General features: G+C 50.4%; 1 protein-coding gene across 4 annotated transcripts; it reads right to left on the reverse strand.

Moving 5' to 3' along the window:
* Positions 1–3,772: 3,772 nt before the first annotated feature.
* On the reverse strand, positions 3,773–16,358 carry LOC102537522 (C-type lectin domain family 18 member A). Of its 4 annotated transcripts, none has more exons than XM_006199687.4 (12): positions 15,989–16,358; positions 15,290–15,381; positions 13,051–13,290; positions 8,751–8,848; positions 8,210–8,331; positions 7,923–8,030; positions 7,385–7,477; positions 6,883–6,989; positions 6,111–6,240; positions 5,666–5,762; positions 4,674–4,765; positions 3,773–4,189 (listed from the first exon to the last, which is right to left on the reverse strand). In XM_006199687.4, exons 1-12 carry the CDS (start codon positions 16,125–16,127, stop codon positions 4,152–4,154), a joined length of 1,356 nt encoding a protein of 451 aa, XP_006199749.1. In that variant the 5' UTR covers positions 16,128–16,358; the 3' UTR covers positions 3,773–4,151. The 4 variants fall into 4 exon arrangements, with proteins under 4 accessions (XP_006199749.1, XP_072823815.1, XP_031536677.1 ...); XM_072967714.1 differs by having other exon boundaries at positions 5,666–5,833; positions 15,989–16,181; XM_031680817.2 differs by having other exon boundaries at positions 5,666–5,816; positions 15,989–16,180.
* Positions 16,359–17,122: the final 764 nt, after the last annotated feature.

Below are 17,122 nucleotides of genomic sequence, written 5' to 3' on the forward strand. Positions count from 1 at the left end.
AACTAACTAGTATCTTGGGAAAATTCTTTTTCTAATTAGAGTCACCAGAATCAGTTTATGTTGCTTAAAGTTAAGAACCTTGATTGATAGAAAAATAGGACTAAAAGTGGATAGAGCAAGAAGCCCTGTGGGAAATAGGGATGACGTAAGGCTGGCAAGTGGCCAGAGGACAGTGAAAATCCATCTCGTATGAAGGGACAGGACAGCAATAGCCGGTGGCATGCCATGGTGAGACACTTAATCCTGTGGTTCCCCCAGAACAAAGTGCCCATCAAACGCAAGGCTTTTGAGACCTGGTATCTCTTGCCAGAGAAGAAAATAAAGATTACCCTGAAATCAAGAGCTGCTGGGCAGAGTGTTGTGCTATTGTCACCAATAGTTTAAAGGAAAGAAAGACAAACTCAAAGTCCAAATTCTTGGCTCAAGACATGTTTACAAAGTCAGGGAATTTTTATATCTTGTAGCTGCAAGGCTAAGAGTTAAAATACAAACTTAAGGCTTCATCAGTGGTTATAAAGTGATACCACCAGGTGGCCTCACACCTTCTCTAGGTCTTTAATTGGGAAAAAGTGGAGAGTGGAGAAGAGAGGCTGTTAGAATGGGGTTCTGCGGAGAGCTGTGGAAAGCTCAGTACCCCCACCCCTGCTGAGGCTCCCCAGCCAGCCAAAGGGACTCTTCTTGGTCATTCTGAAGGTCCTGGTGGCAGAAACTCACTAGCTCTTTGCCAAACCCATATCCCTTTCCTTCTGAGCACACATCTAGGTGGAGTTTCCCACCCTCCCTTGCAGTTAATGAGTTGCATGGCTGACATGTGGCCTGTGGTGATGGGTGGACAGGATGTGCACTACTTCCAGGCCTGGCCCCTAGCATCCTCTGAATGACTGTCCACCCTCCTGCTTCCCAAGTTGGCCACCTGAGTTTCAATGCCCTGGGTGAGCTGGGAAGCAGTGTGCTGCAGGTGCCAGGGCCTCACTCAGTGTGGGTTCCCCTCCCCCATTGTACATGTGCAACCAGGCCAGCAGCTTAAGTTTCCTTAAATAAGACGCCCTTGCACTGAAGGAGTCCGCTTGTGTGGCCTACCCCACCACCCCTCATTGTCTCCAGACTTTAAGTCAGATCCCTGCAGGCCCCAGGGGCCAAAAACTTCATATCTGGGAGGAAGATATTGAAACACTGAAAGAACCATGAGATTTTGCTCATTTATATTGGCAAAAACCTACAAAGTGATCTTGAAATGGATTTTGAGGGTGGAGAGCGGGGAAAGAAGAAAATGTTAGATGGGGTTAAATGTCTTCATATTTAGGATTTTATGAGGCTAGTTTAAGTAGCTGAGATGGTTCTAGTTGTGCTGATGGTTGCTTAACATGTGGACTCACTTGTGGCCAAATAATATTAGCTAATAGCGGATAAGAGTAAGAATAGCTAAGACTAGTAAGAGTAGTAATAGCTGAGCATTTACTATCTGCCAGGGACAGTTTTAAGCACTTTATTTATTTAACAAATTTACTTAGCTAACAAATGAGTTTTAGATGGTGTCATGTTGATGACGGAGTTGAGAATGAGCACGCTGGCTCAGCCGAGCTAACATTCATCAGTGTTTACTCTCCCTAGGCTCTGTTTCATACACTTTAACATATTAACTCATTTTTTTATCCTTATTTTACAGAAGAGGATCATGAGATATTTTCGGGTGACCAACTGTCCCGGTTTGTCAGGGATGGAGGGATTTCCCAGCATGTGGGAATTTGAGTGCTAAAACCAGGACAGTTCCAGGTAAACTGGGATAAAGTCACATAGTAAGTGGCAGAGCCTGCAGATAAGGATATTGAAATGGCCTTTTCAGGTAGGACCTGCACACTGCCATCCCCACCCACGAACCCTGAGATGGCCCCAAAGACACGTCTTTTGCTGAGGAATTGAGAAATATTTTGGTGAAGGAAGTGCCATAGTGTCAGGAACGCTGATGGGAAAGGCAGCTGAATGGGACTCTCGTATTTGGGGTGTCAGAGCCTCAGAGGGCATTGGATTGTCAGCTTTAGTTGCCATTAAGGTGGCTCCCATGTGGCTGCTGTCAGCGTACACTCTGCCGTTCTCCGGCCTGGAAGCAGTACCTCTCCAGACTGGCTTTGCAGCAGAATTAGGGGCACTATTTCTTGGCCACATAGCCCCTCCACCTCGTTCTCTCACTCTCCCCAGGATCCTGTGACCAAATATTGTCCTTTAAAAAGAAAATTGAAGTGAAATTTGCACAACATGAAATTAACCAATTCAGTGGCATTTGATGCTTTTACAATGTTGTGTAACCACCAGCTCTACCTAAGTTCCAAAACATTTTTTATCATTCCAAAATAAAACCCATACCCATTGAGCAGTTACTCCGTGTTCTCCTGTTTCCCCTGGAAACCACCCATCTGCGTCTGTGGATTTACCTATTCTGAATAGTTTACATAAATGGAGTCATGCCATATGGGATCTTTTATGACTAGCTTCTTTCACTTAAAATAATGTTATCATGTTCATCCACTTTGTAGCATGTATCAGTACTTCATTCCTTCTAATGGTTGAAAATATTCCGTTGCTTGTATACACCACAGTTTGTTATCCACTCATTCACTGATGGACATTTGGCTTGTTTCTACCTTTTGGCTATTGTGAGTAATGCTGGTCTGAACTTTGTGTTTAAGGATTTGTTTGAGAACTTGTGTTCATTTCTCTTGGGTACATACCTAGGAGTGGAATTGCTGGGTCATATGGTAGTTGTGTTTCACTTTTTGGGAGTCGCCAAACTGTTTTCCACAGTAGTTGCGTTGTTTTACCACCAGCAATGCATGAGGGTTCCAACTGGTCCATGCCCTCACCAGCACTTGTTAATTGTCTGTTTCTTTGACCACATCTGAATGGGTGTGAAGTGATGTCTCATTGTGGTTTTGATTTTGATTTTTTTTTTTGGTTGGGAGGAGGTAATTAGGATTACTTACTCTTTTAAAGGAGGTAATGGGAATTGAACCCAGGACCTCATGAGTATGTACTCTACCACTGAGCTATACCCTCTCCCCTGCTTGGATTTCTTAATGACTAGTGATGTTGAACATCCTTTCATGTACTTGTTGGCTATTTGTATATCTTCTTTGGAGAACTGTCTATTCAAGTTCTTTACCCGTTTTGAAATCATTGTCCTTCTCATAAATTCCTTTTCTGCCATGACTAGCCAGAGCTATTTCTGTATTTCTGTTGGTTGCAACTAAGAACCGTGATTGATACGCTTCTCCCCATTCTGTGGTCCCAGGCCACACTTCTGCTTCCAACCAGCAAAGTAACTTGATGTTCACATGTAATAGTGTGCAACCCAGCTATGGTGCATTCTGGACACTACTGGTAGCAACTCCCAGTCTCTCACCTGCCTGGATGCACCCTCTCACCACTGTAGAGAGAGGAAGGAGAAGGGGCCATAACACACCCCAGTTCAGATAATCACAAAGAAAGAAGAAACATGTAGAAGTAGGCATAATGAATGAAAAGAGAGGGTGTGAACGGAAACTAGTTGAGAGAGGCAGTGGTGAGAGGAGCTGGAAATTAGGGATGCAAAAGAGAATTGTAAATCTGCATTACTCAGGAATGAGAGTCTGAAAACCTCCAGTGGGTGGCGTGGGTCATGTGGGTAAACAGGGAAGGGACTGCGGTGGGTAGGAGTCTCCCTGGAAGTGATGCCTTGGGGGCCGTCTGGTCTTCCCAGGATCGTTCTGGGTTCCCCTTCACAATGAACATTCACAAGTCTGTTTGATCCATAACTTAGTTTAATCCTTTGCGTGGTGCACCCTGGGCAGTAAGGAACCTCCATCTGCCCCAGAGGGCCCAGCCCAGTTGGAGGAGAATGGCCTCTTCTGACCGCTGGCCCAGACTCCTATTTCAGTGCCTAATTAAGATCCCTCTTCCCAATCAAAAGCAGGCTGTGGGGGACCCAGGCTCCCCTCCCCCTATGTCAGGCTCTCTGTCAACCTCACATGTCCCCTTGCCCCACTCCCTGAAAGGTCTGAGACTTCTTTGGCTTTTGGGCCTGCAGTCACAGTCCGGCCCTTGTTTCAGACAGGTGGGCAGACAGGCAAGCAGGGCTGTGCACTCAGGCACTGGCAGAGGGGAGGCCTGGCTGAGCCTCAGGGCCCAGGGTCCCACCGGGAAATGTGCTCCTGAGCTGGAAAGGAAGAGAACAGAAAGAAGGTCAGCGACTGCCCAGGGTCCAGAAATGGCCAAGGTCACATGCCAAGCTCCAGACCCTTACAGCAGGTGCTGCTGGGGTCCAGTTCTGGGCTAGGTTTCACCTCTGCTCCAAACACAGTTCACAGGGCTGTAGGGAATCAGTGAATACTGAGGAGCTCAACAGGTCCCTGTGTGGCAGCTTTAGAGATGGGAGGAAAGCAATCTTGGAGAAATTCCTGGCCAGGCTGTAGTTCTGGTCCTGCTACTGCGTGGACGTGCTACGTGAAGCCGGCCTCACCTACCCCCTGGGCTTCAGGGGCCTATAGGTTCAGCAAAGCCCTGAGCAGGACGTCCTCATGGCCCTGTGTGATCAGACACTCTCCAAGCCTGTCACCTGGATATCCTAGCAGCCTGGAGTGGGCCAGCAGGTACCCCAGGGGACAGGGACCAGAGGAGGGGAGCCGTGGGGAGGCCCTCACCAAATTGGCAGATATAACGGTTTCGCGTTTTACAGCGTTGGTCGTTCCAGTTGAAGGCGGCCGATGCCTGCAGCTCCACACAGTTGCCAAACCTGCCAGGCCAAGATGTTGAGGGCTCAGGGTGGAGGAATGAAATTGGGAATCTGGGAGAGGCTTAAATCCTCCACCCTAGCAGGCCAACTGCATCTAGGGAGGTGACTCCTAGGTGCCCCCATCCCACTTTTGGGGCTTCTGGGAGCCAGACCCACCCCCAAGCTCCATGCCTGCTCCTCAGACCACTGCACTCTTCTGGGGTAACAGCTCCACTTACCATGGCCAGCACTCAGCCACACTAGCCACCAGGGGTGGGGGAGAAGGTTGGAACAGACCTAGCATCACACCGAGGGAGTCCTGGGAGGGGGCCCGGCTTGTCAGGGGGCTAAGGGGCATGGCTGCCATCAAGGAGGTAGAGGGAAGTCTAGGTGAGATTTCTGGAGCCCTTAGTGGCCACACAGCCTGACCACCTCCATGCCTGCCCTGGGCATTCCTGGGCTTTGAGGACCAGGGCTGGGCGATGTAACCAGAACGCCCTCAGTACAGGCTGGCTGGTGGGCAGATGTGTGGGTGTGTGGATGCAGGTGGGTGGCCAGCTAGAGAGGGCCAGGACCAGTGTCCTGATACAGGCAGAGTGGGCACGGGAGGAGGGATGGACAGACACTAGAGGGATGGGGAGACAGCTGAGGGGACGATGGGGACGGTGGCTGGGTGAAAACTTGGGTTTCCTCTCTTTTATATGAGTCCCTCGACACCAAGGGTATACTTCATCTTAGCACTGGGCCCACACCCAGCTGTGCCCAGACTTCCTGGCACCTGGGCATCAGGAAAGGCCCAGACTCTAGGGTACTCCACCAGGCAGCAGGCTCAGTGGAGGTTGTTCATTGGTGTCTGAGGGCTCATCAAGCAGGCCTAGATTAGAAGATGGGCCCTGGGGAGGGAGGGCAGCTCAGACTCACCCCTGGTTGTCAGGCTGCCCAAAGGCGAAACTGGTGAAGGACTGGTGCTCCCCAGTGGTCCAGCGAAAGGAGTCTTTAGCCATCTTATAGGTGAGCCCTGTGAGCCCACAGCAGCCAGGGTTGGCCCCACACCTGAAATCCCTGGGCTCCACTGGCAGCCCAGGCTCCCTGAGATGAGAATCCAAGCCCAGAGCCTGCTGCCTAATGCCTGTCTGGCCCCCTACCCTCAAACCCTCTTCCCAGCACTTCCAGCACCCCTGGTGGCTCTCTCTTCAGCTCTCTCCCCAGGAAACAGGGCCACCAGCCTGACTACTGGCTCTACTCTGCCCAGCCCTCACCACATGCTTACTATCTGCTGAAGAATACTGTGGGTTTATACAGCTCAGATTCCTGGAGCACCCCAGCCCCAGCACTCACCACATCCCCCGATCAGCCAGGCACTTACCGATCCAGAAGTTCCTGGTCTCAAAGTCACTGTTGGTCACTTCGTTGGTGGTCTCCAGGCGGCCCAGGTAGAAGGCGAGGATGTCCTGCACTTTCTGGCTCTCAATCTGGGCTAGCATCCCGCCCTTTCCCTGTAACCCCGACTCTGGGTCATGCTGGCAGGGCCCCAGAGCTCAGGCCAACCTTTCCTTTCCATCCTGCCACCCACCATGGCCATGGATGTCAAATCTGTGTACTGGCCAGGCTGTCATCAACCCCCCTGCCACACACACACACACACAGCCTCCTGCCTCTTAGAGCAGGGGTCCCCCTTCCTCTTCCCTGCCCACATCTCCTCTCTCTGTGCACAGGGGCCCAGACTGGCAGCATCTCACCTTTGGAGGGGTTTTGCTTCATCTGCTCAGTGTCTTAAATGCATTTGAATTGGTTGCCAACATTAATAAATCAAGAGATGCCAGTGAAAATCTGAATTCCTGGTTCTCTTGAAAATTCCCAGGTTTTGGCTTTCTTGAACTCAAATTCCTGCCTGGCAGCCCGCAGCTCAGGCTGAGTCAACATCCTGACTTAGATGGGGGTTGGAGGGGTCCCTCAGCTCATTAAGTGACCTCCTGGCTTCCATGGGCCTCTGACTTGTGATCCCTACTTTATACTAAAGGTGAGAGTCAGGTTAGGAGAAGTAAAAGGAGTTTGTCTTTTGGTCCAGGGTTCCTCCATTAAGACCCTCGCTTGAACCCTGGGAAGTGGTCCTTGGGAAGGCAGGGGTTGACCGTCACCTGGCACTTCATCTTGGCTCCGTAATAGGTGTCTGCCTCTGAGGACACCATGAAGCAGTCGCCATCAATCCTCAGGTCACAGGTGTGGAAGGGAAAGTGCACCTGGGCTGGGGGGAGGGGAGCCTGATTTTGTGTGTGTGGATCTCCGAATCATTACCCTTCCTGCCCTGCCAGGGAGTTAAGCTCAAGGTGCCCCTTCCTCTGGCCACCTGCTCCAAACTGGAGGGTGGGTTGGGGTCAGTGATGTGCTGGTAAATGTGTAACAACCATCTCTCTTGCTGTCTCAAAAAAAAAAACTATGAATTTAGCATTTGCCATTTCTGTGGTAGAAAGACCCCCACAGTGGCCAAATTGAAGCTACCACTGTGATGACACTGAGCGGGCATGGGGAAGAGGTGCCCATGATGTGTTCCTGTGATATGGTCGGAGCCAGACCCCGCATCACACCGAGGGGGTCCTGGGAGGGGTCCGGCTCGTCAAGGGGCTTAGGGGCAAGACTCACTGGCACACTGGGCTCCTCCATAGCCGACATCGCAGACGCAGGAACACTCCTCTTCCCGGAACCGGCCGTGCACGCACTGCACACTGCACCGCACTGCCAGGACGGGATGGGAGGGGACAACAGTCAGCTCACAGCCCTTGGACCCTGGACTGCCCCCCACAGGCTGCGGATGTGCGGGGAACCACAGCAAGAAAACCCCTCTCAGGAATGGAACCACTGCCACATTTGGCATCTTGGGTTTGATCTTCTTGTAAAGAAAAGCAGATTGGGGTTTGGGAGCAGAACTGCTCATGGTCACAGAGCTGGGGAGGGTGGATGGTGGGAAAGGAATCCGCTTCTGGGTCCTAATACTGTCCTCTCCTCACCATCCCAGAACCTAAGGGGCCAGATCTGATTTCACTTTGATTCCCCTGCACCGCTCAGGTTGTGGCAGACAGTCAGTGCTCAGTAAATGCTTGTTGAGTGACTATATGCAGTGTGCAGACAACTCACTGGGTCCCCCAGGGAGTCATCATCTGGAACTCCAAGTGCCCCTCACCTTGGCAGTATCTGCCTGTGTAGCCAGGGGGACAGTGGCAGTGGCAGGTGCTGACGTTGAGATGTCCATGGTTCCGGCAGCTCACGCGACATGGGTTCCTGGGAACCTCTGGTCAGACAAGAAGGAAACTCTGAGAGGGGGCCTCCTCTAGGCAGGCTAGGCAGGTGCCTCCCTGGGTGCTGAGTGAGGGCCAGGGCTTTTGGGGCAGCCACCCTCCTTTTGGATCACAGATCAAGCTCTCATGTATCTGCTGGCCTGGCCAGAGGCAGGTAGGGTGGGGCACTTACCACAGAGCCCCCCTGCGTGGTCCCAGGCCTTGAAGCAGCCTGAGACGCTAGCTGTGCAGAGTGAACACCAGGCGCCCTTCTTATAGGGGATGATGGTCTTCCCATTGACCTCCCAGTTGCCTCTGTGAGAGCAAGTAGCAGGGAGCTGGAAGGGCTTGGCCTTGGGCATGGCAGGGGCAGGGCTTACTGCCTGCCTCACTGGCCCCTTCAGTTCCTTCTGGCCCAGCCAGGAAGTCAGGGAGCTGGGTGAGACAGGGAGATTTCCTAGGAAAGAAAAGACCTCCAAACGAATTCTGGGCAAATTCCCTGAACGCAGGGTAGGAATAGTGCTTCCAGGAAGGGGCGTCTGAGGAGAAGCCACATTCTGCTTGGTGCTGCGCCCCTCTGCATCCTCTCCCTTTCTCCCACCTTCCCTCTCCCACCCAGGGTGCAAACCAAGGAGTAAAGGCCTGTGGGTGGGTGAGTGTCTCAACCTGGGTGAAAGCATGCCACTCACAGACCAGCAGGGGATGGTGGGGCAGCTGTCACGGAGGGGGCTTACCCGGGAGAGTAGGCACAGACAAAGGCTTCCATCCCAGCCTGGGCCCCAGAGCAGGGATGCCGCCCACAGCCCAGCTGGCTTGAGGTGGCCCACACCAGCTGCAGGAGACACAGTGGCTCAGAAACCCATGAGCTCCCCCCAACTCCCAGTCTGGGGGCCAGCAGCACAGATGATGCCTACCTGGGGAAGGGGGACCCAGCTTTTACCCCAGACCAGGCAGACAGACAGCTCCCTCACCTCCCTGGGGGCCCCAGGAGAGCAGCCGTGCTGGGCAGGGCTATAAAGATGGATGGGAGTAGTCTAAAAGGCCTTCTGGGTGGGGAGGTGAGGGTCAGGTGACACCTGAAGGGAGTGAGGATTGTGGATGGGTAGAGGACAGTGATGAAGGAGGACTTGGACATCAATGGCTTTGTGATGACTGCAAAAAAATGGCCACAACCCTTCACTTCTCCCTACCGCCTGCTCTTTGAAATGTGCCTCTGCAGTTCTTTGCATCAAGAGGAGGAGTTTCTCTCTGACACATTGAATCTGGGGGCCCTATGGCTTGTGTTGCTGACAGAATGCAGCAGAAGTGATACTGAACCTTTTTGAATCTAGGCCTCAGGAGACCCTGCAATTTCCACTCACTCTCTTAGAGCTTTGGTGCTCAGCCACCATGTGAACAAGCCTGTTGGAGGTTTAGCCACCTCAAAGGGCAGAGATGAACCAGTTGATGCTGCTCTTGACAGCCAGCTCCCAGCCCACCCAGCAGCCGACTGCAGTTGCAGGAATGGGCCCAGCCAAGATCAGAAGAACCTCCCAGCTAAGTCCAAGCCAAACTGCCCACCTGCAGAATCCTCAGATTTTCAACTTCAGGGTAATGTGTCATTCAGCAACAGCTAACAGACATAAGTTTCATAGTATTCAAAATGTAGATTTACAGTCTTAAAATCAATGAATAGGTAAGCCAACTCTGGCAGCCACTAAAAATGGCCAGCATGAAGCAGGGAGGTGTGCACATGGAGTCTTACAAATGTATCCAACACTTAGAGAATATGCATTCTTTTTAGGAGAGCAGGGAACTTCTGCAATCATTGACCTTCACTAAACCACAAAGCAAGATTCAATGAATATCAAATAACCAATATCCTACAGGCCACATTCTGTGAATTCAATGCAATAGAATCTAAAATAAATAACTTAGAAGTAAGTAAAGGAGAAAACATAGTTTGGATATTTAAATATATATTTCAAAATCAAAGACAACATCATAAAGGAAAATAGGAAACTCACAGACCTAAATGACAATGAAATCACTAAATATCAAAACTTATGGGATGAAGCCAACAAAGTTGAAAGGGAAATTTATAGCTGTAAAGGCGTATAGCAGAAGTGAAAAAAAGTTAAAATTAATGAGTTAAGAACCCATATCAAGAATATTAAAAAGAATCATAGAGTAAATAAAGAAAAAAAAATAAGAGCAAAAATTAGTAAACAGAATAGAAAAAAAGAATAAAAACAAACAAAAATTTGGTTAAAATAGACAAACCTCTGGGAAGACGGATGAAGAATAAAAGAGAGAGGAGGCACAAATAAACAAAATGGAGAATGTTGAACATAGCTACAGACACAGGAAATAGTTTTGAAATCTATTTAACTCTAGTTTTAAATCTCTGTTAAGTAATGAACAATTATAACCAACAAACTGGAAAGCATACAGTGGACAATTTCCTAGAAAAAAGAACATGGCAAAACTGACTCAAGAAGAAATAGCGAATCTGACTGACATGATCTATGGCCATTTCTAAAAGTTGAACCAGTAGTTAAACATCTATGGATACATATACATACACAAAACAACTGAAAAATAGAACAAAGCCCAAATAGTTTTACAGAATAGTTACAGCAAATATTATAGAAACTATTCTAGGAAATAGAAAATGAGGTAAAGCTTCCAACTCATTTTATGAGGTTAGTAGAACATTGGTATAATCTAGCTAAGGGCAGTATGAGAAAAGAAAATCAGAGGTCAACTTCACTATCAAGTAATATTTAGCAAACCAAATGTAGCAATTAGTTAAAAATAATACATACACACACACCAGCATTACATTATTTCACATCACATGACATGCCAAGTAGGCAGATATTCCAAATATGTAACAACTAGTAGGCATGCATACTTGCCAATCAGAACAGATGCTGGCCTGGAGCAGGATCCTGGAGACCTACTACTGTGCCAAACATTCACCCTTTGGTTCTAGATAGTAGGAGAGGCCCCAGGTGTCCCAGGGAAGAGGCTAGGTCAGGTGCATTCTGGGAACTTGAGGTAGCAGCTGTTTACTAACATGTAAGTATTTTAACATTTGAATAACTGTTAGAGCATATGATACACAGATGAATTACAGCCCTTCAAGTAGGAAGGCAAGGAAGAGTTAACATTAAAAATATATATTAATGTTGGTATTGTGATTATTTTTAGAGATGCATGCTTATTTACGGATAAAATTATATGATATCTGAAGTTTGCTTCAAAATAACATGGGAAGAGAGGGAAATAGGTAGGGATACAGATGAAACAAAGTGAGCCATAACAAGAATATACAATGGAGAAAACTCAGTCTCTTCAATAAGTGGTGTTGGGAAAACTGGACAACTACATGTAGAAGAATAAAATTACAACATTCTCTAACACCATACACAAAAATAAACTTAAAATGGATTAAAGACCTGAATGTAAGACCAGATACTATAAAACTCCTAAAGGAAAAGAGAACACTCTTTGACATAAATAGCAATTTTGGGGGCAATCTGTCTCCTAATGTAAAGAAAGTAAAGGCAAAAGTAAACAAATAGGACCTAATTTAACTTAAAAGCTTTTGCAAGCAAATGAAACCATAAACAAAACAAGAAGATGACCTACTGAATGGGAGAAAATATATGTAAATGGTAAGACTGATAAGGGATTAATATCCCACATATATAAACAGCTCATATAACTCACATCAGAAAACCTGATTAAAAATTGGGCAGAAGAACTGAATAGACATTTTTCAAAGAGGAAATGCAGATGGCTAACAGGCACATGAAAAGATGCTCAATATCATTAATCATCAGGGAAATACAAATCAAAACCACAATGAGTTACTACTTCACCCCTGTCAGAATGACTATCATGAAAAAGAACACAAGTAACAAATGTTGGTGAGGATGTGGAGAAAAAGGAACCCTTGTACACTGTTGATGGGAATATAAATTGGTGCAACCACTATGGAAAATAGCATATAGGTTTCTCAAAAAATTAAAAATAGAACTACCATATGACCTAGCAATTCCACTCCTGGGTATACATCTGAAAACAGCCAAAACAATAGTTTGAAAAGATACACACACCCCAATGCTTACAACAGCATTATGTACAATTGCCAAGATACAGAATCAACCTAAGTGTCCACCAACTGATGAATGCATAAAGAAGATGTGGTATGTATATTGCAACAGAATACTACTCAGTCATAAAAAAGAATGAAATTTTGCCATTTGCAGCAACACAGATGGAGTTGGAGGGCATTATGCTAAGTGCAGTAAGTCAGAGAAAGACAAATATTGTCTGCTGGCACTTACATGAGAAATTTAAAAAAAAGACAATAAACTAGTGAATATAACAAAAAGGAAGCAGATTCACAGATACAGGGAACAGACTAGCGATTACCAGTAGGGAGAGGGAAGCAAGGAGAGATCAATGGAAATAAATCCTATAAATGTGATCTAGAGTGATAAACACAAATTGCAAAAGGAGACACACAGAGAGAGCACTTAGGTAGGATTTAATAACACACCACCCACTTGGACAAGTAGAAAAGGTATCAAAACACTTCCATGTGTAGTAAAGGCTTAAAACATGCTTGGGATTTTGTGTTTTTCACTGCTGTTCCTTAACACCTAAACAATGCCAGTTATAGAGAAGACACATTTTGTTGAGGGAAAAAAACCAGGAAACATGCTTGAAAGTGAAAAACCTGGACTTCAGGAAGGTTACCTCTGGGAAGGGATAGAGGGAGGGAGGGCAGGAGGAGGCCTTAGTTTAGTTATTTGTTTTAAAGAAATGAGAAACAAGTATAGTTGACATTTTCTAAATCTCGGTAATGGGTAAGAGGGAGTCCATTATTTGATTTAGTTTTGAAATATTTCGTATTTAGAGCTGAAAAAAGTAAAACTAAACAAATGGGAGGAAAAGCAACCACCAATCTGAGGACAAACTGTAGCCCTTCTGAGCTGGCCCAGCAGGGCAGGGGTCTCAGAGCTGGTACCCTGGCCTTACCTGAGTGTAGTGGGTGCAGGTGGCGTTGGGGGTACACTCGGCTGCCACATGGCTGTACTGCTGCCCCTCTGAGAACCACAGGCCTACTACATGGATGAAGGATGCTGAGCCCGCGGGCAGCAGCTGCACATTCCAGCCCACTTGCAGGGTGGCCCGGGGGACAGAGGCCGGGCTCGGGGCCGGGGCGCCACAGAGGGCTGCCCTGGTCTGAGCCTGTCGGGCCAGGTTCTCGCTCCAGTCCTGGGGGAATGGGCACAAACAGCAACATCAGCAGGGATCCCTGAGCCAGCCCTTAGTGATCTGACCCCCCACTGGCTCCTGCGCCTCCAGGGGTACTGGTCATGCAGAGAAGAGAGCCCTGGACTGGGAGCCCTGCTTGGCTGCCTGAGTGCTCTGAGTGAGTTTCACCTACTTCACTGAGGCCAGGGAAGGTCAGACGGGACCTGCAAAGGATGCTTGAAGGTGTTGGAAAAGCACCTGTCCTGTCTGGACCTGCCACCCAGAGCCCAGCTCCGCCCAGGACTGAGAACCTCAGTCCTCCTGACTCCCTCAGTGGGTACCTTCAGGCCCCACCCAGGGCTCCCCCCACTAAGGGGGATGGGGGTTCCTGGGGGTGTGATGCCAGCCCAGGTGATGGGATGCGCTTCTGCTGTGTAATTTTTCTTGTCTGGTAATGCGAGCCCTGGGCAGTGCCCAAGCCTTTCAAACAGAGACCTCTGTTAGCTAAAGCTAGCCCTGGCCATTGTCAGAAAGGCTTGTCAACTCCCTCTTGGCTTCCCCTCTGTGACACAAAGAGCCACAGCAGCCAGGCCTCTGTGTCCTATTCCCCAATCCTGGCTTTGGAGTATGTAGGGGCACCAGCTGGGAAGCAGGACCAGAGACGGTGTGAGAGGTCTCCAAGGCTTCAGCACTTTGAGCCCAGCAACCCAACTTCTCTGGAGCGGCCTAATCTGCTCTCCCCACCTACGCACCAGCTGCCCTGCCCCTCCCCTGAAACAAGGGCTCAGCAACCAGGATGACATGTCACTCCACCATTATGCCCTGGTCTAGCCCAGCTACCTCATGCCAGCTGTGTGACCTACAGAGGTCCCCTAATCTCCATAAGACTCAACATACTCTTCTGTACAATGGAAATAGTGAGGTACCTATATGATAAGATTGTGAGGATTAAATGGATGCAGGGAGGAAAGGGTTGCACTTGATAGATGGTGGTTGTGATTTTACTGTTAATGGGGTCTAGAGCTGGGAGCACCGGAGACTGCCTGGGGCGTCTCAACAGCTCAGCACCACCCCAAGGACCTCAGCCTCTACTAGGTAAAAGGCCTAAAGGCCCAGAGGGGTGCCCAGGGCCAAAACTGTGGATGTGACTGAGGCTGAGCGGTGGTGCTTCACTTGCATTTTTTATGAAATGCTGTTAAGAGCCATGGAAAATACAGAAAGTGGCTGGGAGCACACCCTCACCAGTGTAGGAGATGGGAGCCAGGACCTGGGCCTGAGGAGGGGCAGAGCCACTGCAAAGCAGGGAAAGGGGGAGAAGCGACCCCCTCCTGCCAGACCGCCCCACCCCCACCTCCTGGGAACCTGACCCGGGAGCTCTCAAGGTCGCCAGACTTGGAGGAGTTTATGGGAAGCAGCCATGGGGAACCCTGCCCGCCCCCATGCTGTCCCGCCCTCGCTCCCTGGACTCTTACCGTGAGCTGGGGCAGCTGGGGTTCCATACTACTGGGGCAGCATTTCTGGGCCCCAGGGTGACACCTTCAACCCTGAAGCCCCCAGGGAGTGGTGGGAAACCCAGTGAATGAGCAGGGAACTTGGGAGGGGCCCCTCCTAGTCGTCTAGACAAACTGCTGGAAAAGCAGCAGATTTGGTCGCACACAAGCCTCCTCCCCTCCCACCCCTGGCAGGATACTTCTCCCTCCCCCCAACTCCCCCATCCTGCTGGGACTCCTTTGTGATGCTCCTCTTCCCTGGAAGAGGGGACCCCAGCTCTTTCCATGTCTCCTGGTCTCCGAGACAACAGGAAGGGATGCAATGAAAGGTCAAAGGGCTGCCTTTTAGGGGTGGAGGAAGCATTGTCTCCCCCACACCACTCCCCTGGCAACCAGGCACAGTCCCTGAAGTGTGCAGTTGACTGGCGCCCCTCCTGCCCTGCCAGGTGGAACCGGTAAGACCTCCTCAGCCTTCTTCAGGGGTCCCCTCCAGCCGTCCCCCGGGTGAGTTGGGGGTTGGGGGTACTCACCATTCTCTGCATGTTGGCTGCAGGGGGGTGGACCCGGCTGCGCAGGCGGTTGTGCAGGGAGAGGAGCAGGAAGCTCTCCTTCCTGCTCAGGGCTGGGGCGGGAGAAAAGTTCAGACCACCTGAGCAGTGGGACTTGGGCCTGTCCTCTGGGTGATGGGGTGGGGGTCACCATGGCGAGATGAGAGTACAAACTTGCACTTAGATACAAGACTTGAGATGGGACTGGATGATGGTGGGTGTGTGGGAGGATCTGGAGCAGGGGGATGGGGGAGACTGAGAGAGATGCAGAAAAGAGTGGGGCTGAGACAGAGACAGGTGGAGGTGTAAAGGAGCCTTGGGTTGAGAGCTGGGGGTGGGGTGATAGAAGGGTATGGGGGCTCGATGTGAGGAGGGGGCCAGCCCTAGGCTCGCAGCAGCCTCTTTGGCTGGGAGTCCTCTCCGCCACTGGGCCTCTCCTGGGCCCCGCTGCAGGCTCCCGGTATTCCTCCTTCACTCCCAAGCCTGGTCCCACTCCCCTTCATTCTTCAGCCCCAAGCCTCTTCCATCCATCTCAGACCCCTGGACTGTTTAAGGGTGGCTCTTTAAATCACACCAGCATGCCCAGGGCTCAGGCCTGGGAACTGGCTTCTAGAAGCCCCCTGGGACCCTTCTGCAGGGCTCATGGCTCCTCTACTTCTTTTCTCACCCAGAGCCCCTTACCTCCAGACGTTGGAACCTGCTTCACCTGCAGCTGGAGTGGCCATACCTCTGCCCAGGTCATGCCAAGGAGAGCCAGGAACATGGGCAGGAGGCCAGGCCGGTGGCCCCGCAGCCTGGGGGAGAGCTCCAGCCTCAGCATGGGCCTGTTGGGCGCTCAGCTGTCCAGCTCGCTTCCCAAGTTGGATGGAGCTATTCACAATCTCGAGGAGTCAGGCTGGGCTGCCAGACAAAAGGGGGAGGCTGGTGAGTAATCGGTGTGTCCAAACAGCCTCTGTCAGCGTTGGCATGAAAGGAGATAGACAGCTTCAATCCTGGGCTCCCTCCCTCCTCTGGCCGCTGGTCAGCCAGCCCACCAAACTAGTGAGTGGTTCACAATGACCCCGTGGCCCCTGCTAATCATTGCAGGATTATTAGAGCCCTTGGGGAGCCCTCTGAGACCCTGCTGATTGGCCCGTAGACATTCCAGGGCTGCGGATTAACGAATAATGGCTGTGCCCTTGCTGGGACAGGGTCCTTGGGGCCCATCGGGAGCTTCTCCTCTCAGCCCCAGGCCTGGGGAGGCTGGGGCCCTGTGCCCTGTGGGCAGGCAGGAACTGGGCAAGATCCTAAGGAAGTTCTTTACTTTCTTGGGAAGCTCATCCCATCCCCCAGCCATGAATTAAACATAGGCAGGTGGTAACCGCACACTAGTCAGGTGCCACCAGTGGGGGCACTGGGGTGCTGGGTTTGCAGGGGAGTGAGCTGGGGCTGAAACTGGTACCTTAGGACAATCTGTCTGGGTGGTGTAGGGGGCTGGGACCCAGCCTTGGTGCCCCTACCCCCACTCACATGACTACAGGCCAGGAGAGGACCAGCCCAGGAGGAGAGCACGTGATGCCCTTGGCTGACTGGAGCCCCTGCTGGGAACAAGTTGGCCTCCAGACAAACAGACAGTGTAGCAGGAGGGCAGAAAACTGCCATGATGCCCCAGGGCCTGGCCGAGACTTGCACAATCCCAGTAGAATAAGCTGAAGCAGATCTGTATCATGGCCCACATTTCTTAGAAAAAGGAATCTGTCCTGCAGGCCACAGTCAAATGCCCGCATTCCCCTCAGGGCAGATCAAAGGTTTTTCACCCATCCCAAAAGACAGTCT

This window comes from Vicugna pacos, chromosome 9, assembly GCF_048564905.1.
Source record: "Vicugna pacos chromosome 9, VicPac4, whole genome shotgun sequence".
NCBI lineage: Eukaryota > Metazoa > Chordata > Mammalia > Artiodactyla > Camelidae > Vicugna > Vicugna pacos.

Bases quoted from the DNA above. Each gene is read 5' to 3' on its own strand.
- LOC102537522 (XM_072967714.1), bottom strand. From the start codon at position 16,127: ATGCTGAGGCTGGAGCTCTCCCCCAGGCTGCGGGGCCACCGGCCTGGC. The intron at 8,849-13,050 runs GTAAGGCCAGGG...TGTCTCCTGCAG, and splicing joins CCTGCACCCACTACACTCAG to CTGGTGTGGGCCACCTCAAG. The intron at 5,834-6,110 runs GTAAGTGCCTGG...TTCTCATCTCAG, and splicing joins GACCAGGAACTTCTGGATCG to GGAGCCTGGGCTGCCAGTGG.